Genomic DNA, 24,973 nt, shown 5'->3' on the forward strand with positions numbered 1-24,973 from the left:
GCTGCCTGACCCACTGAGTTACTTGAGCATTTTGTGTCTATCTTCTGTCAGGGATGTCCTGCCAGTTAGAATTTGGGCTCTCAATACCCAATGGTGTGAAACAAGTGTCCAATAAACCATAGTTCAAAGATACAACTATATTGGACGTCCATCTACAAGTATTAGATCTTGCTGAAAATCTTTCACATCAAGAGTTAAATGTTGACCTTTTTGCTGAATGAGTGGGGCAGAGCACTCACCGAACAGTGTATATAGTGAAGTTCTATCAATAAACCAGTAATCAATTCCTGACCTAACCCATCAATGTCAATCTCCCAACAACTTAATCGGTACAGTTTTTGCCACTGAATCTTTCCTGGATACCAGGAAAAAAAGATCTTATTATAACCCTTACCCCTATTTCTTCAACCTCTCAAGATGCCCAGGCAAATGTTCTGTAAACAACAAGTGTGTTGTTCCCAAATGTGCATCACTGAGCCTGAAGCTGATTCATTCATCTGTGGTGGCTTCTATGCTACAGTACTAACAAAAATTACCAGATGAGAGACATCTCACCCCTGCTGATAAATAACACTAGGTTTCCGATCTGTCTCAAGTTAACAAAATAAATACATTCTCTTCCTTCTCATTAATTGAAACAAAAAACTCTGGTTTGATTCAAATAGCAGCCAAGACAATGGGAGCTCACAATGTAATGAGATACCGATCTATTTTTAACCAAGAATACCAAATGCAGTCCTTGGACTTGTGATGGAACAGCTTAGACTGTATCTATTTCAGTTTATGTTTTTTTCCCAGAGAAATGTATATCTTAGTTGCATTTGTAATAGTCCTCAGAAGGAGACACATGCGATTCTGTCTTTAAACCGCAAACACAGATAAATTACAAATGAATAGCCTATTGAACCTATGCCTGCTTGGGGTCAAAAATATCTTCCCTTAAATCAGAGCTCAGGCTTGTTCAGATTATGTTAACGGTGGATCTGGAGCCAGTTTAAAGATTGAGTGATTGAGTACAGGTGAATTTGGCACGTAAATAACAAAAAGGATCAAAAGCAGCAACAGTGGTTTCACAACCCCCAACCCTGGCTGCAGTTAGCTGCAAACACCCCTATCCCACTTGCTTGTGCTCCCTCTCTTTTATTACAGCTGTGCCTTGCCAGTAGATTTGCTTGCAAATTGCCTCGTACAAGTGTTTTCAGCAAATTTACTGACAACACCCAGGAGTAATTTGTTCAGAGCAATTATAGCAAAAATGTCCCATATTTAAATTTCAGTGAAACATTTAGGAATTTCATAAATGTAATATCTCTATTTGGCTGCAGCAATGATAATGATCCAATGCCCAATTTTAGCTGGTGTGCAGTTAAATCCTAAAAATGGATGTTTGGCAATATTATGTTGGAATCTGGATTATCCTTGCAAACCAAAAATAGCCAATATGCATTTAGTTGGCACAAGGAACTGCACATGATGGTTTGCAAAAAAAGATGCAACATGCCGGAGTTACTCAGCAGGTCAGGCAGCATCTCTGGAGAATATGGATAAGGCCATGTTTCGGGGTCGGGACCGTTCTTCAGACTGACGGTCACACCTGAAACATCGCCTTTCCATGTTCTCCAGAGATGTCGCTTTCTGATTTTGTCTTTGAATGACAGGCAAAATAGTTATCAGCATATAATTTAGTCAAATCAACTTGGATTTCTAAAATTCAAATGTTAGCAAGGAGAGTTCCTTGTCCAAAATCTCACACTTTAAGCAATTTTCTCCCTTGGGGGGCTCTTGAATATAACATAACTGGGTACTATATGTTTGTGCAGAAGGGAATATGAATTGGAAGGCTTGAATGCTCTCACCCTGTAAGATGCACGCATCCATTGCATTAAACGTGATCAATTAAGGCCCTGTCTCACTTACGTGTCCCTGGCACGCAAATTATGCATCGTGGAGTCGTGTGGCCGCGCGAGGCCGGTCCCACTGAGGAGCATGGAGGGGTATGGAGTTGTGTGCGATATCGCGCGGTGCTCCGAAATTTTGTCGCAAACAAAATTTACGCGCGCCACCGGCCTGTCGCGTATCTGACGGCCAAAGTGGAACAGGCCCAAGACCCTGGTGTGACGCAACGTCTCACCTCCAACAGCAACAGATCCACCCCCACTTCTACTCCCATAGCGGGGCCAAGAAAATTGAAGATTGGCACAAAATGCAGGAGTAACTCAGCGGGACCGGCAGCATCTCTGGAGAGATGGAATGGATGATGTTTCGGGTCAAGACCCTTCTTTCAGACTGAAGAAGCGTCTCGACCAGAAACATCACCCAGAGATGCTGCCGGTCGCGCTGAGTTACTCCTGCATTTTGTGTCCATCTTCAAATGACGTCACGTGCACCAGACGGTTGTGCAGACACGTGAAGTCGCGCGCGACCTTCGCGGGACTGTCGTGCCTCAAGGCGACCGCAAGGTCGCGTAATTAGCATGCCAAGGACACGTAAGTGGGACAGGGGCTTAAGTGATTTAGCACGTTTTAGTCTACGTATTGTAGAGAGAACTGCTATACATGGGGAGGCTACAACAATTTTGGATGTGCTGATTTTATAACCAATAAAGACATAAAATCATGTCAATGTATTGCAAGTCACCTTACCATTCTCCATTAGTTCCCCTCCCTAAATGTTCATTACAATGTTTCTGCAGTTCTCTCTCACCACGAATGTGTCTGCTTTACTGGAAGATTGAGGCAATTCACTATGTCACTGAATACTCTATCCAGTTTCTATGTGTACAGTAGAAAACATGCCAATTTGTTGCATCACAGCCTGGTTTGGTGTCTAAAATGCCCAGAAACAGAGATGGCTGAAAAAATATACAGCCTATATGTGATTCATCACTGATATTGATCTCCCCACCATCAATGGGATCTACAGGAGGTGCTGCCTCGAAAAGGCAGCTAAATTAAAGACCCACACTACCCTGACCACACTATCATCGTACTGTTACCATCAGGCAGCTATAGGAGCCTGAAAACCGTGGCCTCCACCTTCAAGAATAGCTTCTTGCAAGCAACCATCGCAATTCATGAACCACACGGCACATCCCTAACCACAATCTTACCTCAGCAACGATCTGCTATGGACTTTGATTTGGTTGCACAACATATTTGAATTTGCACTATTATGGTTTGATTACCCAGTATAACTTTATTTATTTCATTATCAATTAATATATTTTACTTTGCTGTGCTATTGCATTAATGGGCTTGTAAATCTTTGGCAAGTGAGAATGTCATTGTTCCATATGACAATTAAACACACTTGTCTCTAATGTAGCTACGTAAAATCAGATCGCAATATGTTTGAATCTCATTGCATTTATACAAGACTTTGGATGGTAGTTAACCCCAATGCCTGACCGTCCAGATCTCTCATACGGTCTGCTCAGTCCTGTAAGTGTTATTTCCTGGCTAGGTTTATGTTGTGGGTCAGTGATCTTGCCTCCAAGTCAGAAGGTTTGAATTCAAGTTGCATGCTCCCAAACCGTTGGGCTGACACCCCAGTGTAGCCATGCACTATCGGAGATGCAGTCTGTTAGATGAGCTGCAAAACAAAAGCAGTCTTCTCTCTTGGGTAGGCAAGAGATCGTACAGCATTAATCTGAAGGCCACCAGCAGAGGCAAGCCAAACATCATTATGAACATTTAATCCTCTAGTATGCTGTTAAATGGATTATTATGTCATGATTAGATTGCAATGCTTGAGAGCACAATGTTAAAACCAAGAGCGTCTTTCTGACACTATAACAATGACCACAATTCAGAAGTGATTAATTTGTAATTTAAAAAAAATGCTTTCTGACATTGTAAGAGAGAAACGAAAGGTGCTACAAATGTCTTCTTTTCTAGCCTGAGAAAATCCAAAATGTTGTCAATTTACTGAAACAACCAGTTCAGGTCACGATGCAAGGGCAATTAAATAAGGATAACAAATATAAAGGTGTTAAACTAGGCACTGAAGAATTACCAGGGCACAAACTTTATACTCACTTTTGGAATCTGAGCAACTATGTAGACTGAAATAGAGTACATTTACTGGGGTGAAAAACAAAAATATTAGGTTGTTAATCTAGGTGAAATCAGAAAAAAACTCTTACAGGAAGAGACAACAGAAATAAATGAATAAACAGGGACAAAACAAAAATCACCATACACAAAATTATAAATTACACAATGGTACAAAATAAATTTAATAATCAGGCTCTACTTTATTTAGTACAATAATCTTCAACCACAATATCAGCATATAGTTTTTTAAATACAATGGTAAAAACAGCAAAATAAATAGTGTATAATAACTGGAAATATTTAAGTGTACATAGCGATTCAAACCATTGTCTCTGCGAATACTGTATTATAATATTTATAAATTCACCCTTCCAGCACTGACATGACTATCTGACCCTTTTCAGCAAGTCCCAGAAGACCAGTCCTTTCAGATGCAGTAAAATGTGTGGTGTCTGGTTACTGATAAAGCTTTCCACAAAGTATTTTCCAGCCATTCAGTGATCCGGCTTAAAGGAAAAGACCAGCTCAAAATACCCAAGGGCAAGGATTGGAGGGCAGTTTCGGCAGTCTGCTACTTTAACAGGAGAAGCCTTTCCTCATCGCTCAGTTTCTCTATGGATATGCTTCCAATAAATTTCATTAACTCTTTCATCTCATCTCCAAATTCCATGAGTCCGATTGGGATGGAATCTCAGAATAACATGAATTCCCTCAACAAGGGGCAGATTTTTAGTAGCCTAAATTTTCTTGGTATGTCACAAGACACCCATAATATTTAGCACCATAATATTTTTGTGACTGATAATGAAATCTTATCAGGTGATTTTAGTCTCAACATACGTGGGAACGCAGCCAACTTTGTAAGTGAATCCATGCTGAACATTTTACTGCATTTGCTAAGGTCATGGCAATATAGATTCTGTTCTGACCCTGCACTCGAAATGCAGCAATTTAAAGAAACATTTTGGCAGAAAACCGAAATTCTCATATTCTCTCTTTGACAACAGCCCATTGGTAACAATTTAAACGGATCAGGCATCAAGTTATCGTCTCAAGGACTTCCGCTACAAAAGATGTTCCACGGTTTAAAATGCAAGAGACTGTTCACTTTATTTCCTCTGCTGTATAAATCCCTGCTTAAAGGAGGCAATGTTCAAATTTCAGCCAAGGCATAACCATGAGCACTATGCTTATGTATAAATCACTCCAACATATTGGCCAGAAATTTCTCCGACAATTTAAGTGTGCACTTGGTGAATGTCGGGATGTGCAAGCGTCGGATGAGAAGCATCTTAACCCTTTTGAGAACTGACTTTGCTCAGGGTTTAACCATAACATGTTTCCATCTCATACTTTTGGGAATACTGTGCAGGATTCTGGAAAAGAATAGAGCCCAATATTACTCTATTTATAGAATTAACTTCTCATTCAACAATAAAAACAAAGCTCACCTAATTTAAAAAAAAATAATAATGAATAAATAAATAAATGAAAAGAAGCAGATATTCCAAAGTCTCAATCCATTGTCTGTTGCATGCTCTGATTTAACCAAAGTGTGAGTAAATTTACAAGGTTTGCTCCGAGAACCCTTTGGAAATGCACAAACTGGATTCCTGTTACCTTGCCTCGTAAAACTAATCAGAGTCCAAGGAATGGTACTTTAACACAGATTTGCACCAAAAGTGTTGGCAATGTTATTAGTGGTTACTTAATGTCCTTTAAATATGTACCAGTAGAACATTTGGCTGGCAAGCAAAACATTATCCTTGTTGTGTCACCATGCATCACAACTATCAGTGCCTCACTCTCTTTTACTTGTTTACAGGAAGTTTAAATGTCTAAGCAAAAATGTTAAGTAGATGACAGAATTAAACATGAAGTAATAGATTCTGTGAAGCAAAAATTCTATGAAAACAATACACACATTATTTTTCGTTGAAGCAGAACAAAATGTCAGATTTAAGCGGGCTTAAAACTGATGGAAGTTTTGCATTTGAAATGAAGGACTCCAGTTAACTCCCAACTGAGTCCACTGGCTCAGCTCTATGGATCTGTTAGGCACACATAACTGCACAGATAATCCTAACAAGGTTTGTGACTGTGTAAAGCAATTAAGCGGCCAAGTCTGCTATTCTAAATTTATACAACATCATTGTAAATAGCTAACATGTTAGAACTTCACGTTCAAATGCATCAACACAAAAAAAACGTCATGCAGCCTGTCAAATTAGCACTCACCTGAATATTTCTGCGAGATAAGAAAATTAGGGCCAATTAGTTCCCAGAGTCCAACACGCACATTATTTAATTAAAAATTCTTGCTGTGATTTTACAATGTACTGCTACCACATTCAAGTTGTCCAAGAACTTGATGTAGGTGCAAAATGTAATCAAAAATAATCCTTCTAAATTAGGAATTAAACCAGAAACTGCGATATAATCCAATATATTATTTTAATGAACGAACAGGAAGTGTAATATTTGCACTGTGCTGCTAAAACCATCTTATTGTGTCAGTACCCCGAGGTATTATTTCATCACAATTTTTGTAAATATTTCCCCCTCACCCAAATAGAAATGGTAGTATTCATCACTAATTTAAAGCAATCATTCAATTAGGTATTACCTTTTTCAGAATTCAATAAATATTTTTAGGATGGCAAGAAAATGTGAGAATTAAATTGCACCATCTATAGGGTGATTTCACAAAAGGTCACTGGATCATAGATCCTCACCCACGTGACTGCAAAATTTAACTGGGGTACAAAACGTCACTTCCAGTACATGTTATTGATGCTGAAAACGGCTAGTTTTTGAGCTGTAAATAACTGTGCCAGTCGGGGTGACCGCGAGGCACAGCTATCTTACTTTAGAGCCCAGAAGATAAAGAAAAACGAAGATAAAGGCAAGAGAGCGCTGAAAGGGAAATAACAGCGGAAGTTGGTGGCCGTGCAGATATAAAGATCGAAAATATCGGGAATTATCGCGTTTGCTCACTGTATTTCATCAAAACTGGCATTATTGATGTTTTGATGAAATGCAGTGAGCAAACGCAATAAAATCCCGATATTTTCTATCTTTATATCTGCACGGCCAACAACTTCTGCTGTTATTTTCCCTTCAGTGCTCTTGTGTTTACCTTCGTTTTTCTTTATCTTCTGGACTCTAAAGTAAGATAGCTGTGCCTCGTGGTCACCCCGACTGGCACAGTTATTTACAGCTCAAAAACTAGCTCTTTTCGCGGTTTTTAAGAGGTTTGAAAGTACGCGTCTTCAGCATCAATAACATGTACTGGAAGTGACGTTTGTACCCCAGTTGGATTTTGCGGTCACGTGGGTGAGGATCAATGATCCAGTGGCCTTTCGTAAAAAATCACCCTATATCTGTAGAACATTCTTCAAAGATTGTACAAAAAGTGGACCAATGAGGTGATCTTAAGTGAGCTGTGTTCTTTATGATACTAGTGTAAAATCTATTCAATAACCAGCAATGCGATGACCAAGTTGTACCTGGTGAATGGTTTCAACCCAGCTTCCCAAAAACATCAGATACTTAAAAAAAAAAATTCTCATAATAGCATACTGAAACAGGAAATCAGCACATCTCTAGTTTGGAATTAGCAGCCCCTACCATCTCACTACTGGCCAGAGGCCAGGTAGCATTGCAATATCCTTGGAGACTATTAGTGGTGACATAGTGACTAACCTCCAATGAGCACCAGAATGTTTTCAAAGCCTGATACTGTTGCAAACTGGATTTTTGTATTGTTGATCAACTTCAAAACTACAGCCACTTGTATGAACCCCCCCTCTCCCCCCAGAGTTCTGAATTAAATAGGCAGAAATCTAGAATAGGAAGTTCTGATATTTAGAATGCCCGACATTAATTGCACAACTGAAAAATCCCTGCAGTATCCTGAGTTTTGCAGCAGCAGAATCTGAATTTGCTTCAACTGAATGGATAAATAAAACTCGTCAACATTGGAAAACAATTCAGTGGATTGGTGCCTGCGAAAGTACCAAGCTCTGGACTGTAGTGATATTCGCACATGCTACCCACAAATACAACACTCACCCCATGTACATTATCTTCCTTCTCACTCAAATATCATGCCTGCTGTACATCCTATGCACAGTATAATTCAAACCAAAGATTCAAAATGCATGCTTTGTCTGTGTGTTCAAAGAGACTCTGGTAAATCTTATCAATAGCCAATGCTTAAAAGGTACTCAGCAATTGTTTATTGTGTTGCCATTTTATTTGGGCCCCCGATCCAAGTTTTATTATATTAAAAATAATTGTACTAATTTTGAAAAAAAAGTTTCTTGTACCCCTCTCCCCAAATTCTGAAATAATTCAATTCACAAATCCAAAGGCAAAATAACATGAAGAGAAAAAGCAATAGTATATGTATACATCTCTGAATATAGGGTTGGTGGACTCTCAACTGTTGCATTCATAATCAAACAGTTGGAAAATAGAAACATAAATATTCGCAAGGTTTTTTTGACATCAGACTTCAGCAAATAATATCAGCCTTCCATTTGGAACTCTGCATGATAATTATATAGGGTTTTCAGGCGAGCAGCATTTATCTATAGTGTCTTGTCTATGTCACACATTACGCCTAACAAATCAATTGCATACTACAGTTCACCACAAAGCAACATTACGGGTGGAATACTGGGCATTTTAACATAACAATCAAACTGCAACTATCTGGTCCTTTCCAGTATAATAATCAGCAAGCAACAACCTCTTCCTCCTCACCTTCCCCCACTGCAGAGATTGTAGTTGGCAATTTGCCACTGATTAGCAGAAAGTGCTCCAGTGCCATCTACAGGCCATCCACATTGCTCTCCAATTTGTTTATCTGCAACCCCAAAACACCTTGGATATCTTTAATAGTGGATAAGAAATGAGCCCAGGCAAAAAAAAAAAAAAGTTTGGATGAAAAGGAAATAACTGTTTTGTTTCCGCTGCTTGGACACAAATGATAACTTACTTCAATAGAAAGACTTGTGGGGAAATCATCTCTTGCAAGTGAGCAGTTACTAGTTTAGTTTTGCTCTGGATGGTGCCAGGGAATTGTGATATTGAATCATGCAAGTGCTGAAAGACCAATAAAAGCTTTCAGTTACCTGTCTGGTGTGCAATGGGCCTTTTGTCTTGAAGCCACCTTGGGAACTACACTCCGACGCGCTGAAGTGGTCTGAGCTCGTAGAAGAGCGCTTGGACAAGGTATCGCACCCCCCAACAAAGGTGTTGTCCAAAGGGAGCTCCTGAATCACATGATGCTTTTTTGCAGAAACTGGAGTGTCCGGCTTTAGATGAAAAGAGGGCTGTGGTGAGCCTGACTTGTAATGCCTTGCAAGGTCTGGGCTGCTCGGCTTAAAGGTTGTTGGTGGTGTTGTGTTCCAGTCAAACCTTCCTATAGTCTGCTCCTCCAGCTCAGCTGGAAGAGTAATGGTCCCATTGATGGGTTCGTGGGCAGGGTCATCGGGTTTGGACTCTTCAATGGTAACAAAGTTTAGAAGAGAATTCTTTGGAGACTTTCTTTTCTTTCTTTTCTTCTTTTTGTTTTGCTTACTCTCTTGGTTTGGGGACATCCATTCTGCACCCTGTTTGTTTCTTTGAGTGGCTTTGAACCTCGACTGCCGGCAACGCACCAACACGGTGACAAATATGACCACAATCACCACCATTGCCCCCGCTACTATGGCGATCATGATGGTAAGATAATCTTCATTTTGCCAAGGTTGGGTACTGTCCCCGATGTTCTTATCTAATGGTGTCTCCATCGTTCTTCTTATGAGTTCGTTGATGTAACTAGCATTACTTATGGTGTCATTCACATACAAGTAGACAAGGACCAGGGTGTGCAAGGGTTTAGGGTACCCTAAATCACTAATGTTTACCACCAATCGATGCAAACCTTGGTCTGCAACAGCGGGTTTCTCCTCCAGGGTAATATTGCCAGTCACTGGATCAATTCTGAACAAGCCCTTGGTATTTCCACTGACGATGCTGTACTTGAGTTCGGCGTTCATTCCTGTGTCAACATCTACTGCAAATACCTCTGCCACCACTGAACCAGGGATGGCAGAGAGGGGGACCAGTTTGAATGAGGTGTTTGAAGGTGGATAGATTACAACGGGACTGTTATCATTGACATCTATGACATTGATGGTGACTTTGGCAATGGAGGTACGGACCGGTCTACCTCGATCTATTGCCTTGACTTCGAACGTGTACGAGCTTTGCAGCTCCCTGTCAAAGGAGACGTTGGATCTTATAACTCCGTTCACTGGGTGCAAGATAAAATTGTCATTGTCACCAACAACAGAGGCCATCACCTCTGCATTCTCCCCGGCATCTGCGTCCGTCACCGTGATTACACCTACGGTGCTGTACTTTGGCAAATTTTCGGACACAAAGAACTGGAAGTGGTTGTGCGTGAATTTGGGATTGTTGTCGTTCTCGTCCAGGATGGTGACAATCACGGCTGCTTGGCTTTGGAGGGGAGGGTTGCCACTGTCTCTGGCGGTCACCGTGAAAATGTAGCGCTCCTGCTCCTCCCGGTCGAAGACCCTGGATGCGGTCAGGACCCCGGTCTTGCGGTCCAGGTCAAAGGAGGAGGCATTGGGACCCAGCTGATAGACAATCTCGGCGTTCTTGCCACTATCCTCATCCGTGGCACTGATGGTGGTGAGGTAGAGGCCACGGTGGTTGTTTTCGGCCACAGACAGCTCGATGACAGGCTGGTTGAATACAGGAGGGTTGTCATTCTCATCTTCCAGGCGCACTCTGACCAGGGCACTTTGATTCAGGCTGGGCTTACCAGAGTCCGATGCCACAATCCTGAAGCTGTAATCTCTTGTGCTCTCATAGTCCAATAAGGCAGAGGTCTCCAGGAGGTACTGGTTGTCATATACCGCCTTCAGATGGAAAGGCACCTCTTTCTCAATGTAGCAGACCACTCTCCCGTTCACGTCGGTGTCCTTGTCCGACACGGTGATCAGGGCGATCTTGGTGTTGACGGGATCTTTCTCGGACAGGTAGACGGTGCCGTTGATGGGGCTGATGATATAGCGGATGTCGATGGTTGGGGGGTTGTCGTTGACATCGGTAACGTTGACGGTGACGGTGGCCCTGGCCGGGCTGGAGCTGCCGTCGGTGGCCAGCACGGTCATCTTGTGCAGGGAGGTCTCTTCCCGGTCCAAGGCTCGCTGCACCGTGATGAGACCCGCCGTGCTGTTGAGGGCGAAGTGCCTGCGGACGGCGGCGGAGACCTGCGGGCTGAAGAGATAGCGGACCTGGGCGTTGGAGCCCACATCGGCGTCGGTGGCGTGCAGCTGGATGACAGAGGTGCCCAGCGGCGCATTCTCGGGCAAGCGCACCTCCAGCTGGCTCTCTTTAAACACCGGCCGGTTGTCGTTCACATCGCTCACCGTCACTTGCAGGATAGCGGTGCTAGACTTCTGCGGGCTCCCCCCGTCCTCAACCTTGATCTTCATCACGTAGGTGTCTTTCTGCTCCCGGTCCAGGCTGCGCTGGACTATCAGCTGCGGCCACTTCTCGCCCTCGGGGCTCTCCACCACGTCCAAGCCGTAAGCCCCCTGGCCGTTCAAGAGCTGGTACCTCTGCACCCCGTTGCTACCCGTGTCCGGGTCGGTGGCCGAAGGCACCGGGAAGCGGCTGTTGACCAGAGTGTTCTCCGGGATGGAGATGTTGATCACAGGAGACGGGAACATGGGCGCGTTGTCGTTGACATCGCGCACGACCACCTTGATCTTGACCAGCCTGAAGTGGTCGTTGGGCAAGATGACCACCTCCACCTCGAAGAAGCAGTCGGTGTCGGTGTAGGTGCCGGCGCATAGTTTCTCGCGGTCCACCCTGTTGGCCGTGGTGAAGATCTCCCCGGTGCTGCTGGACACCCGCAACAGGGGGACCTCGCCTGCCTTGGACACCAGCCTGTAGATAAGATTGGCACTCGACCCCGTGGCCGCATTTAGCCGTGAGATGTTGAGATCTCTGGGGATGTTGCCCAGCAAGATATTCTCGGGCAGCTCCTCTTGAATGGTGTAGACGAGCTCCTGAGCCAGAGCGGAGTCCACCGTCAGGAGAGCAACCAGCGCCAGAAACAGGTAAAAATCCCGCATGTCCATAATCCCGCGAATATGCAAAGGCAGATCACACCGCTTCTTTTTACAACCCCCGGACTCCTTTCCCACCCACCCTTTTCCGACCTACACAATTATGCACAATGTTGGGAGGGGTGCTATCTATCCTCCGAGGAGATTCCCCCATTGGTTTTTGCAAACAAGTTTATTTTAACCACCTCCCCCCCCGCACCTCACCGTATTTATTTACCGGCTAGCGAAGACTGCTGCAGAGAGGGTTAACCACTATATTCTCCTCGGTGCGGTATTCAGAATGCACAGTGCACAAAACTGTCGGAGGTTGCACGCAACTGCCAAGCAGCAGAAGCAGCCTGCAGAATCTTCTTAGTGTGACTCGGCCGCATGAGGATAAGCATTTGGCTTTATTCTTGTTTTAAAAAAAGACACGAAACCGCTGGCGTAGTCTTGAAATATTTGCAGTTATCCCACTGTTGCGACAGTTTGCATTGCATCAGAAGTTGCGAACACTACACCCAGATGCAGAAGATTCGTTTCTTGACCCTCTCCGTTTTAAATCCCAGTTTTCTTAAATGCTGTTCACCTTCTGCAGCTTAATTCCAGACTGTTCTCTTAAAAGGCCAACGCACATTAACTACGGATGGAGCAAGTTGCAGGAGGCAGGAGTTTGCATCTTCTCCTTCTGTCTGTCTGAGTCGCCTCCGATCCCTATCTCTGTCTCTCTCTCTCCCACATACACGTCTCTCCACTAAATCTTCTCCCTAACTCTCAATGAGCCGAAGTGAGTATAAGCTCTCTTGATCCCGCCTCTGGGCCCGATGTCCATTGGTTTCTCTCCTCCCGTCAGCTGGAAGACGGCGAAGCCCAGGCATTGGATCCACCGTCCGTCGATCAACAGCGCAGCCTTGAAAGTCGAGCAGAATTCCTAATAAGCCAAAAAGCTGATGTCATGTAGCAGTCCCAAGCAGCAACCTGCGCCAAGCTAACACCAGCCCCAAAGAGGCTTTTATTGCATACTTACAGAACGCACACCAAGCAAGCAGGTGATAGCAAATAACAGTCTTAAAGAAATCCATTCTACCTTCCCTGGATAATCTATCCTGAGTATGGAGAATATCATATGGATAACTCATTCACGAAATGGGATGTTTTAAAGTAAATAACACCGACATGTCCAAGAGAAAACTCAGCAAACGCTTGAAAGGATCTGCTAATAGATTGTGGGAAAGGGACACCCTTTACGGCTCGTTTATGTGCCACCAATTAAATTTAATATCTGAGGTATTGCATTGGCTTCATTAATTGAATGTTCCCGAATCAAAAACATAATATCCGACTTTCAAACTGACATCTCCATTCGCGTACACCCACACAAGTGATCATTGATTAAAATAGGCATTTTATTCAATAAATCTAGATTTTTTTCTTTTAAGTTTTAAATTAACCAAACTGCAAATGTGTCGGTTGACTTAAATGCAGTTAGTGCAAAAGGAACATCATGAATACAATTACCACATGAATCAGAGAGTTGCGATTGAGTATTGGTAGAAAAGGCACATTCACGTAACCGAGCGATTGCCATCAAGTGCATTCGGGTGACCATGAGTTAACCTTTATTTAAACATGCGCACAAACATGACCCAAGTGGACCCAGTACCGCATGGTTCATAAACCCTGCCCTCTATCCACGTTTAGGATTTATTCCATAACGGGTGACATTTAAAAAAAAAAAAGTTGTATTTAATAATTTGTTTAAGGAGGCAAAAATATCCGCAGTACAGTTCTTTCAGATACCAAGGTGTCCATACGGAGATATTAAATGTACAAGGAAATGTAAACAATAATTCCGCTTTAGACGCGATCAAATGCTGAGTATGATACACTCCACCTGAGATGGAAGTCGACGTGTGTTAAAACACAGGCCATTAACTTGTTTGCATTTTATGGAGGAGGGGCAAATATGGGGATGGGAATAGGCAAAACAAATATCTTGCGTCTTTACCGTCAGTGCCAGTGGTATATGGCCACGTGTTACACGCTCCTAATCAAAGACACTAGAGTAGCTCCTAATGCACAGTGTCATGACTCAAACATCGGGGAATCACAGTTCGAGCGGTTAACATTACTTTAGCGCACATTTCAGCGTTTTGATTTAAGCACAAGCGCGATACCAATCAATGCACTACACAGCAAAAACTGAAACATTAAAAGTTCTGTAATTGGGGAGATTTGTTGCTAGCTTTTTTTATAGTAAATTTATTATTCCCAGGAGATTTAAAAATCAACCGGAGATAATTTTGCAGGAATTGGCTTCATTCTGTATGGGACTAACGCGTTAGTGGTGTAGTTGTAAGAATTATTTCCGTATCTCTCGTCTTTTGGGTGTGCGGCATGTTTCGCTCATTAACCGCAATTGTAGACGTAGAGTGAAGGGGAAGGGTGAATCAAGCCATGCTTACCTGAAATGACTGGTTCCACGACTTGCCTAGACAATGACAAATTGCCGAAAAACACTTGTCATCTTGTTCAATCTTCCTGGCGCATGATATGGAGCAGCAAAGGTTAGGGGCGTAGCAACTAGTGCGGAATTGGTAGTTGAACTTCAACGCTATTATCCCCCACACACAGTGCCTTTCCAATTGCACGCCCAACAAATCTTAATCCCGGAATTTGAAACACACAAAGTTGGAACCTTTGTTGAATTCTGTTTTAGGTTAATTCTGAATAATGTTGAGGCTTATTTTGCGATCACCGGTTTTCGGGCCATAAGGGCAATGCTAAATAACCTCATTAATAGAAATAAGCAGAAACACAGTATGTGGTCATCAATTTCTAGCCGCACAGGGGTAGAGCGCTGAAGTCTTATAGTCGAACCCTTCGGCAAGTAACGTGAAAATGCAATCGAAATCAGGATTGCTTCGAGGACGCCCTTTAGAATGCGCAAAACAAAACTTTAATGCGTTCTGATCACTTTTTTTAAAACTGAGATATGGCAAGTACAAAATTCTCCAGAGATCTTCTCAAGTAAGAAAATCTCGTGGTTCTACATTAGTCAATACTGCCATCTAGAGGGGCTTTTCATCAATAACAACTTATCCAAGGTACGCTTTCCTTTCCATCTGTCCAGTTGCACTCAAAGTGTACACTGCCCTCTTCACCTGAAGGATGTGGATTCTTTCGTTCGAAGGAGTCCCCTAAATCTTTGTGTTGGCATTAGGTGAGCCTTTCTCCTACTCTACGGGGCTAGCCACGGCTAGGGAAGATAAAAGTGTGGAATAGCTCTCCTTTGAGGGAATCATGAATGATGAAGGAAACACTGTTTTAAAATAATATGTCACTGATTTAAATTGGGGATGAGGAGGAATTTGTTCTCACAGAGGGTTTTAAATCTTTGATATTCTCTAAACCCAGAGAACTATGTAGCAGAGATACTGGATATATTCATGTGTAAGAAAGAACTGGAGATGCTGGTTTAAATCGAAGGTAGACACAAAATGCTGGAGTAACTCAGAGGGTGAGGCAGTATCTCTGGAGAAAAGGAATGGGCAATATTTCGAGTCGAGACCCTTCTTCAGACTGAAGATGGGCGATGTTTCTCGTCGAGATCCTTCTTCAGACTGATCAATGGGCGACGTTTCGGTCTGAAGAAGGGTCTCGACCTGAAACGTTGCCAATTCCTTCTCTCCAGAGACTGCCTCACCCACTGAGTTACTCCAGCATTTTGTGTCTACCCAGGATGTATTCATGCCTGAGCTAAACAAAGGTGAGTCAATGGTTATGGAGACTAGGTAGGAAAGTGGAGATGAGGTCAATGAACAGATTCAATGTGATTATTGAGGACAGCTTAGGTATGAGGGGCAAAGAGGCATACTGCTGCTTCTATTTCTAATATTCTCATTACTTTAATAAACAATTATGGCAATAAACTCAACTTGACTGGACTAAAATTGGGGTCTTTCCACAACATGCTAAAGCTCTATGCAGCCAATGCAACAATTCCAAATGTTAGCCATGCAGCAGTCTATTTTTACACATTCATCTTACAGAAATAGCAATGAATCATTATTGAGTAATCGGTTTTAGGGACAACAATTGAGTAGTAATATTGGTCAGGATAGTGAGAGTAACTTCTTGCTTTGGTTTTTGAGATAATGTCAAGGAATTTGAAAGAGTTGGAAGTAATATATTTCAGTATCATATTTGGAATTCTGCACCACTGACAAGATTTCTCACTCAGAGCTGCAATTGATCTTAAGTTAGATTCTTGTGCTCAAATTACTGCTAAAGACTTGAACCCACAGTCTGTATGCTTTGGCTGTGAAGCTAATAAATGAGGTTAATTTTGTGGCTACCTTCTTCTTCTTTTGATGACTTGCTACCATGAGCTCTGAGGACAATGATGAGGCTAATGTGGGATCTACAGATTGTATCACAGGACATACTTGGTGAGAAGGGTGGCTGGTGCTTGTTTACGCTGGACTTCTGTATAGTCCATCCAAATGAACTAATGTTCTCAACACTATCCCAAATGCTCCTTCTCCATTTTGAATATTCATGGGTATGGGATTCCCATGAATGCTGCATATCTTCAAGGAGGTTTTGAGAAAGTCCTTAAATCTTTCTATCCCTCCACCTGGCAATCCCTTACTGTGACGGAGCTTGGAGTAGATTCAGCAAAGAAGTGTTGGAGGAACTCAGTGGGTCAGGCAGCATCTGTTGAGCAGAATGGACAGACTGCATTTCAGGTCAGGCCACTTCTTCAGACTGATGAAATAAAGGAATGAAAGTGGAAAACAGATGTAATGGTGGGGCAGAACCTAGCAAGTGATATACCGTATAGTTCAGATGGTGATTGGTAGATGGGGGGAGTCAGTGACAAAGGCTGAGGGAAAAATGGAGACAAAAGAATGTCAGATAAGGAAAGAGAAGGAAGGGAAAGGGAGGAGATAAAAAGGAAATGGAGTACTCTGAGTTCATAAAGATTACCAGGCTTCACCCTATCGTTGCCTCTCTTTAGCGACTTTCTGCCATCAACTTCATCAGTCTGAAGAAGTGTCCCAACCCAAAACGTTGTCAGTCCCTTTCCCTCCACAGATGCCTGATCCGCAAGGTCTCTTCAGCATTTTGTTTATGATCAAGATCACAGCATCTGCAGTAGATTGTCTGTCTCGCATATAAAAGGGTGAAAATACAATCCCATTGCAATATCGTTCAATCGTCAAGTTGTGGGTGATTTTCTGTACTTTTTAATATATATGCAGTAGAATGTAACCGTCAATCTCATTTCTTTGTTAACTTTACTTTAAGTCACACAAGGTTGTTTTCTATAAACATTAGATATTTAACAGCATTTTATTAAAGCTTGTACAGTAGATGTATTCCTGTAATAACTGCAAAGGAAGCTATCAATGCAAAATGAAGCAATAAATGTGGATAGACTGTAGTGAAACATGGACCTTTGAAGTTACTTCTTTCATCAGAAGATTTTGCAGTAGGAACCAGAAAGTTATTACATAAATCAGCCAAATAAAATCCGCTTGAAGAGCAAAACTTCTTCAAGGAGTAAAACGGGCACACCAAATAAGTAATGCCATAAGTTCTTTGATTTGAAATATTAGCTATGTTTCGCTTTCCAGGGTGCTGCTTGACCTGCCGAGTGTTTCTGCTGCTTTAATGTTATACCTGTAGTACTAAAGCAAAACCTTGCTCAGATGGTGCACTCTTTGCATTTTAACTTTTTGTAGATATAAATGCAAATTTTCCACTTAATTTAAAATTGCAACATCTGTTATTTACATTGTGATTTTAATATAGGTAATAAACTGCAAGCATTGTGGATGGGTGTAGCTGTAATAAAGTTCTACACAATCCAGAAAAAAAAACCAGCCTGCTTGATTGACCGCTTTTCCACTACCCTTAATTTTCATTCCCTCTGCCACTGGGAACTGAGTGTACCATCGTTCCATTACTAATTAACCACTGACAGCAACTACTAAGCCAGTGATTGTTGCCAAGGAGGACCGGAGTAGGGAACACCAGACCAACACATCCCCCTCCAAAATGAACCTTGGAAATCAATTGGACTTCAAAGTCCGAAGAAGGGTCTCGACCTAAAACCTCACCTATCCTTGTTCTCCAGAGATGCTGATTGACCAGATGAGTTGCTCCCGGATTTTGTGACCATCTGTGTATTAACCAGCATCTGCAGTTGTTTAGACTTTCTACAAATCATTGCTATTCCTTCATCAGTACTGGATCTAAATCTTGGAACTCCCTCTCCACCTGCACTGTGGGACACAATTACGAGGACTGCAGTGGTTTTAGATTCATCAAACAAACAATGGCAATAAGAGATGGACAATAAAAGCTAATAAATTCCTGCAAAATAAACAAACATCATCAAATAAAATCTTATTGTACTGCTTAAAGAGATGTTCAAACACACTACCAAAAGCTTTATGAAAGAGCTCAAAGGAGAGAGGAGTGGAAATATAGAGATATTTGGGGAAGGAATTCCAAGGCTTGGGATTCAAACAGCTAAAGGCAATACCTTAGGCTTAGTAAAATCAGGCACAGATAAAGACGAGAACTGAAGGAGCACAGAATTTTCAAAGTAGCGGATAAGGAACTTCTGAGCAAGAAGTTGCATTATTTGCATTAGTTGTATTTCAGTGTTAACATACAGTATATTCTTTTATGGAGGTGAAAAATACAATATAATGTCTGCTGGTAACTAATGTTAAATGTCAATGTTGATAAACACATTGTGGTAAAAATTATTCTTAGTCACATGAACTAACTGCATAATATGTTCATGGCCCACAGTATATTAAAGCTTCTGAAGTTCTTCCTCAATTACTTCAATAGAGCCCTTGTTGTTTGTGATGTGATCTTCCCCATTTCTTGAATCATTTATAACAACCATTTTGTTACAAGCTTCACATATCCAAATAAACTTTAGAGTCAACTCACACAGTTTGGTCAAAGACGTATATTTTAAAGAGCAACTTAAAGAACTGGTGTCAAGCGATCACGCGGAGAGTGAATTCCTAAGACAAGATCATCGTGTGTTTATGAGAAGCACGGATATCCCAGAGGATAGTAGGGTTGTAACTGTTTGCAGGACCAGGGTGGGTGACGTCTCGAGAATGTGGGAGAATGTGAATGATGAACATAATTGTTTGATGAGTAGAAATCTAGTTTATTAAGCCATTTTCATCTCCTTTTCCCAAACAATCTAGGTCGCTCTCTCACTTACCTCATTGCAACATATGATTTGCACTTCTGAAGCACCTGGATTATAGTAGAATGTTGAATAGCACTTTATCAAAATTAAACAGGCCTAACTCTTAAGCTCTCTTGAAATAACTACCAAAAATATGATGCCAGCTGTGAACAGTGGCAGTTTGTTGGCATCTATCCACATTAAAATAAGCAGTGGTACATATCTGTGTCAGACATCACAATAGAGATGCACGGTTGATGCATCACAGTAGCTATTAGGTCCCTATTTAAGACTAGTATTTGGAACATGTGTACCTCAGTGGCCACCCTGAAGGTCCAAGTTCCCAGCTGGAGTGATTCTGGTTGCCATGCGACAAGAGATGTAAAATTCAAGTCATTGAATAAATCCATAATGGTAACTGTAGGTGCAAATGGAAAGGCAACATGGAGGTGGTGTTCGAGGTAACGGGCTATTTATTTAATCTGTTGCTCACCAGGAGACCAGTGAAAGCTGATCTCCTGTGTGCAACTTTGGTACAACTTTTATATTCCCAGTTGACAAGATTTCACATAATCCGGATTAACAGTAAAACTAGATCTTGATTACTAAATATAACATAATGAAGTTCCTGAAACTTGGGTGTCGTCACTGCTGCATTCAATGTCTCTGCTTTTATGCTTTCTCTGTGGTTCCCCATCACCACAATAGCACAATCGGGAATAATCTTCCTGCATCTAGCCTGTCCAACTACAAAATTCTTAAGGGGTTGGTTGGACAGGCTAGATGCAGGAAGATTATTCCTGATGTTGGGGAAGTCCAGAACAAGGGGGTCACAGTTTAAGGGTAAAGGGGAAATCTTTTAGGACTGAGATGAGAAAAACATTTTTCACACAGAAAGTGGTGAATTCTGGAATTCTCTGCCATAGAATGTAGTTGAGGCCAGTTCATTGGCTATATTTAAGAGGGGGTTAGATATGGCCCTTGTGGCTAGAGGGATCAGGGGGTATGGAGAGGTACGGGATACTGAGTTGGATGATCAGCCATGATCATATTGAATGGCGGTGCAGGCTCGAAGGGCCGAATGGCCTACTCCTGCACCTATTTTCTATGTTTCTATGTAATCCACATCCCTATTTAGTAGTTATTAGCCCTCACTATTTATTCCCCTGCAACAGTGACTGTATAAATAGCAGATTGTTATAAAACCCATCCAGTAAACCAATATCCTTCATAGAAGGAATCTGCTAGTGTTATCCTATCTGATTGATGTATGACTCCATATTCACCAATGGGTGATACAGCTACAAGATTGAACTTCAGGGACCCGAGTTCAATCTTGACCTCGGGAGCTGTCCGTTTGGAGTTTGTACATTATCTTAGTGATCTTGTGGGTTTCTTTCATGTTCTTCTGTTTCCCTCTACATTCCATAGACTATGTGGGTTGGTGGATTAACTGGCCATAGTGAATCACCCCTAGTGTGCTTGTGAGTGTGTATGTATACAAAGTTCTGTGACCTAACTTGGGCTACATATAACTATCTGGTTACTTATGGGTTAATAAGGGATAGGTAATAAATGCTGACAGACCACGCAATGTCTCAATCCAAAAATAAATAACTCATTAATAAATCGGGATATGCAATTGCTGACATTGTCTCTCCACAGAAAAAAGGCAGAGGGCTGGTGAAGTTTTACCAGTAATAATTATTTTCTGAAGAGATTTGCACATTTGTCTATGATGCTTATTCTACAATATTCTAAACATTGTCATAATCAGGAAATGGTCTGTGAACAATTGAGAAGAATTAACAGACGCATTTATATTCCGTTCCATCACTCTGCACAAACTTGCAGAAATAAGATGTAAGACAGAAAAGAGATAGGAAATTGCTGACTGATGCTATGTACACCGTAAACAACTTTAAAGATATGGGATTGTTCCGTCAGCAATCTGAGCTACAAGCTTGAGAGCATCAAAAGCAAAAATATGATTTTGACATTTTTGACTTCATAACTGTAGCACTATCAAGATTTACACCTTTTTCAGGTTATGATCAGACGGAAATTTTCTGGAGAGAATAATGCATTACCAGGCTGACAAAAACAAACAGACAATTCTAAGTTCATATATCTGCACTCACAGCAAGTGTTTCTGCCTACAAAGCGTCTTCTCCGAAGTTCTGTCTTTACATGCTACAGATTTGTCTTTCTTAAATATACAAGCTTTTCTTTTTGTTAGGCAGGTGGAAGAGAGTTACAGAGCAGCAACAATGTTGGAACAGGAGCCAGAAGGTTCAGGAGCCAGATGTTCATCTCGTACTCCGAAAGTAAACCAGGTTAAAAAAGAACTGCTACCTCCCCTCAATGGAATCATTTTGAAAAGTTATTTTTGCTTTGTGAGAAAATGGTGCAGTTAATTTGTGTCCAGCAATCCCACCTCAAGCCATGAGATGAGTTACCAGACAATTTGCTGAGTGGTTAACTGTGGTCAAAACACCAGCAGGGGCTCCAGCTTGTTTTCTTTCAAACTGCTGACGGGCTCTTTTGATTTGAGCAGAACAGAAAAATTGGGCTTCTGCTGAGGACGTCATTTAGAAGTCAACTATAAGCCAACCCTCAAAACTACAGCAAACTGCTGGTTGGTAGTGGTGGAGGAGGGTTGCAGAGGGAAAGATATTAGGACCATATGAGGGTCATAATGGGCATTGATGAGTCAATCTTGCTCTCAACATCAGCAATGCCAAGGAGCTGATTGTTAACTTCAAGAGAGTAAAGCCAAGGATCCACAAAACTATCTTTGTCAACAGGATGGCGGTGAGAGAGTCAACGCTTCAAGTTCCTGGGCATGCATATCTCTGAAGATCTGTCCTGGGTCCAGCATATCGATGCAATCACACATCAACAACTTTAGCAGATCAGGCATCATCTCTTGAGAATGTGAAGAAGTGACATTCAGACTGATTGCGGGGGGGGGGGGAGAGAGATAAAAGAAAGGAGGGGCAGGATAAAGCTTGGCGAGTGATATGTGGATACAGGTAAGGGCTTGTTTTGATAGGCACATTGTTGGAGAAAAGCCAGAGATGAATAAACAAAAGCTAAGGGATAAGTATAGAAGAGGTATGAATTGGGGTGCCAGGGGAACGAATATACGTGGATTGGGAGGGGGAAGGGGAAGGGGAGAAATTGGTATGCATCCAGGTGGGGCATAGGGAAGAGAGGGCTGGGGGAAGGGGAGGTTTGGTGAACTACCTACAAACACCTCCCAAACATACCCCTCTCACTTCTCCCATGTTCCCTGTGACCTATATGTCTTAACGGGCCTGGCAACAATGAATGCCCTTCCAGTTCCACAAATGCTCAACCATTGAACATGGTGAGGGATTGATGTTGCCTATGCAAATGCATCACAGTATAAAATCAGTTTCTTCAGAAAATTGCAGGAATGTATGTTTGGCAAGTATACACTCAGTTATCTCAAATTTCTGCAGTTATAACAGCAGGGAATTTTGCTAATCGTTATATCTATATATTACTAAAACTCTGTTCTTGACCGGTTTTGGCTTTCTGTGCTGCGATTTCTGAGAGAACGCCGCAACCTACGGCCATCATTTTTGGCCACCTCGCTCAGAGCCCCCCTCCGCCATATGTGTGCCGAGGATTTTTCCCGTCGATGAAATATAACAGAGATATTAATGTTTTTACAGAATTCCCCATTCCCTCTGCTGCCCCCGCTGGAGGCAGGGGAAGGGACTATAAAACCAGGAAATGGTGTGCCTCAATCAGTCTCTGCAAGTGGTGTGCCTCAATAAGTCTCTGCACGTGGTGTGCCTCAATCAGAGCTTTGAACGACACTGACAAATGTCTACAGCATTGTGAGTACCCTTAATTTGGTTTGAAAATGAAAATATGGTTAGAGGTAAAAAAACACTGCCTGCAAATGGTTGTTTGGGTTTGGGTTGAAGTAAAAAGGCACTCTCTCACTCTCTCTCTCCCCCCCCCCCAATTCCTCTCCTCCCTCCTCTCCTCTCCCCCTCCCCCCCCCCTCTCCCCTCCCCTCTCCTCTCCCCCCTCCCCCCCCCCCCTCCTCCTCCCCCCCCCCCCCTCCCCCCCCCCCCTCTCCCCCCCCCTCTCCTAACTCACTAGAGTTGCAATTAATATAGGTAATAGCCAGAAACATGCAACTTTGGCTATCTACAATGAAATTAGCCAAGGTATGTGGGAACATTGCATATAAGGTAATCCTGGCTGGTGGGTTCCCTTGCCCGATATGTCATTTGACTAATAACACCAATAGTCAAAACTCTGATTTCTACTCTGGTTCTCAAATTCATGTCAATTACTTAAATGGAACCGATTTTCAGCTAAGGAGTACACTGCACAGACTCGATGAAGTTGAACATCAGTGCCAGAGGATGAATTCTTTTTGTGATATCATAAAATGAACTTGTTTTAATACTCCCTCAGCAGTGAGCACAAATAGTATTCAGGACAGGATATTTGTTTTCAATTTAGTTTGTGGGTATTCACACAAGTGGAATTGTCTGTATCACTTATTACCGTTGTAAGCAATTTATAAATTATGTAAGAGTTATTAATAAATTACAAACGTAAAATAATAACATTATGAGTACAATTAAGTATTACACTTAAAAGCTTTCCCATGTCGGCTTTTTTCCTTCCAGCACACATCACCCATCTTCTCCAGCAATGCAATTTGCTAACAATCCTTCAGATTGGATTGAAAGCAAGTTTAGATTCCAGAGACAATTCAGAGTAAATATTTGCCCTCTTCTGCTTGTGCAGAGTGAGGATATCGACTGGCCAAATAAAAAAAATGTGCTCTGGAAGAGCCTTACAGACATTTGGGACAGTCTGTTGCAGTGGTTGTGAGGCAATACTCACTGCAACTTTCCACTTAGCGAGCAGCTGAGGACCAGAGGAATGAAGAGGAGGCAGAGGAGTGAAGAGGAGTGAAGAGGTGGATGTGACGGGAAGGAAGAGGCAACTTCATAGATAGCCCTCATCATGCATCATCCTCATGCATCTCCACTTCTTCATGGAGCACAAGTCCCAAACCTTGTTGTTCCTATCTCATTGACAAGCACGGCATTCGTGTATCTGTCATATCCTTGCCTGGATCTGAATGGAATAAACACGCTTCAAGGACACTGAACATAAATGCTTTGTTTTATTCGTCCGCCATTCCTTTGCATCCCAGCAACATGTGTCCTCTGACCTTTCTGACTCATAGTTACATGTGATACATTTAAATATGACGTTAGTTAACAAGACAGTGTCCACACAGGAAAAAAATAATTGATAATAATTGAAATAATCTGTTAGTAAATTTTCCATTTCAAATTTATTAATGGAAATACGTATAGGGCGCATATAAACCAAATAATCACCCTTATACATCTCTTTACTATCTGCCTTTCTCTGTCCTTGTGCTGTTATATAATGCAATCTTTGTAGCCTATATTTTGGCTGACAACCTTGAGAGTGTGGGCAAGGATGCAGGTAGCTTTGGAGAATGAGCCTGTGGCTAGAAG

The 24,973-nt window shown here is 42.1% G+C and overlaps 1 protein-coding gene and 1 long non-coding RNA gene across 4 annotated transcripts in view; one reads left to right on the forward strand and one right to left on the reverse strand.

Moving 5' to 3' along the window:
- Nucleotides 1-13,650, reverse strand: part of LOC129697948 (protocadherin-9) — a 756,718-nt gene extending 743,068 nt beyond the window's left edge. Inside the window, exons 1-2 of one of the 3 annotated variants that reach the window (XM_055636694.1) lie at nt 9,197-13,598; nt 4,207-5,431 (exon numbers count right to left, since the gene is read on the reverse strand). In XM_055636694.1, the coding sequence (XP_055492669.1) occupies nt 5,381-5,431; nt 9,197-12,223 (3,078 nt within the window). In that variant the 5' untranslated portion in view covers nt 12,224-13,598 and the 3' untranslated portion in view covers nt 4,207-5,380. Of the gene's footprint in view, nt 1-4,206; nt 5,432-9,196 lie in introns of those variants that run through there. The other 2 variants (XM_055636692.1, XM_055636691.1) reach the window with 2 other exon arrangements.
- An 8,009-nt stretch (nt 13,651-21,659) lies between these two features.
- On the forward strand, nt 21,660-24,638 carry LOC129697795 (uncharacterized). Its single transcript, XR_008723576.1, has 3 exons — nt 21,660-21,757; nt 23,126-23,293; nt 24,104-24,638. It is a non-coding gene; the product is annotated as an uncharacterized LOC129697795 (long non-coding RNA).
- The last annotated feature ends 335 nt before the right edge of the window (nt 24,639-24,973 follow it).

This window comes from Leucoraja erinacea, chromosome 6 (genome assembly GCF_028641065.1).
Source record: "Leucoraja erinacea ecotype New England chromosome 6, Leri_hhj_1, whole genome shotgun sequence".
NCBI classification, from domain to species: domain Eukaryota; kingdom Metazoa; phylum Chordata; class Chondrichthyes; order Rajiformes; family Rajidae; genus Leucoraja; species Leucoraja erinaceus.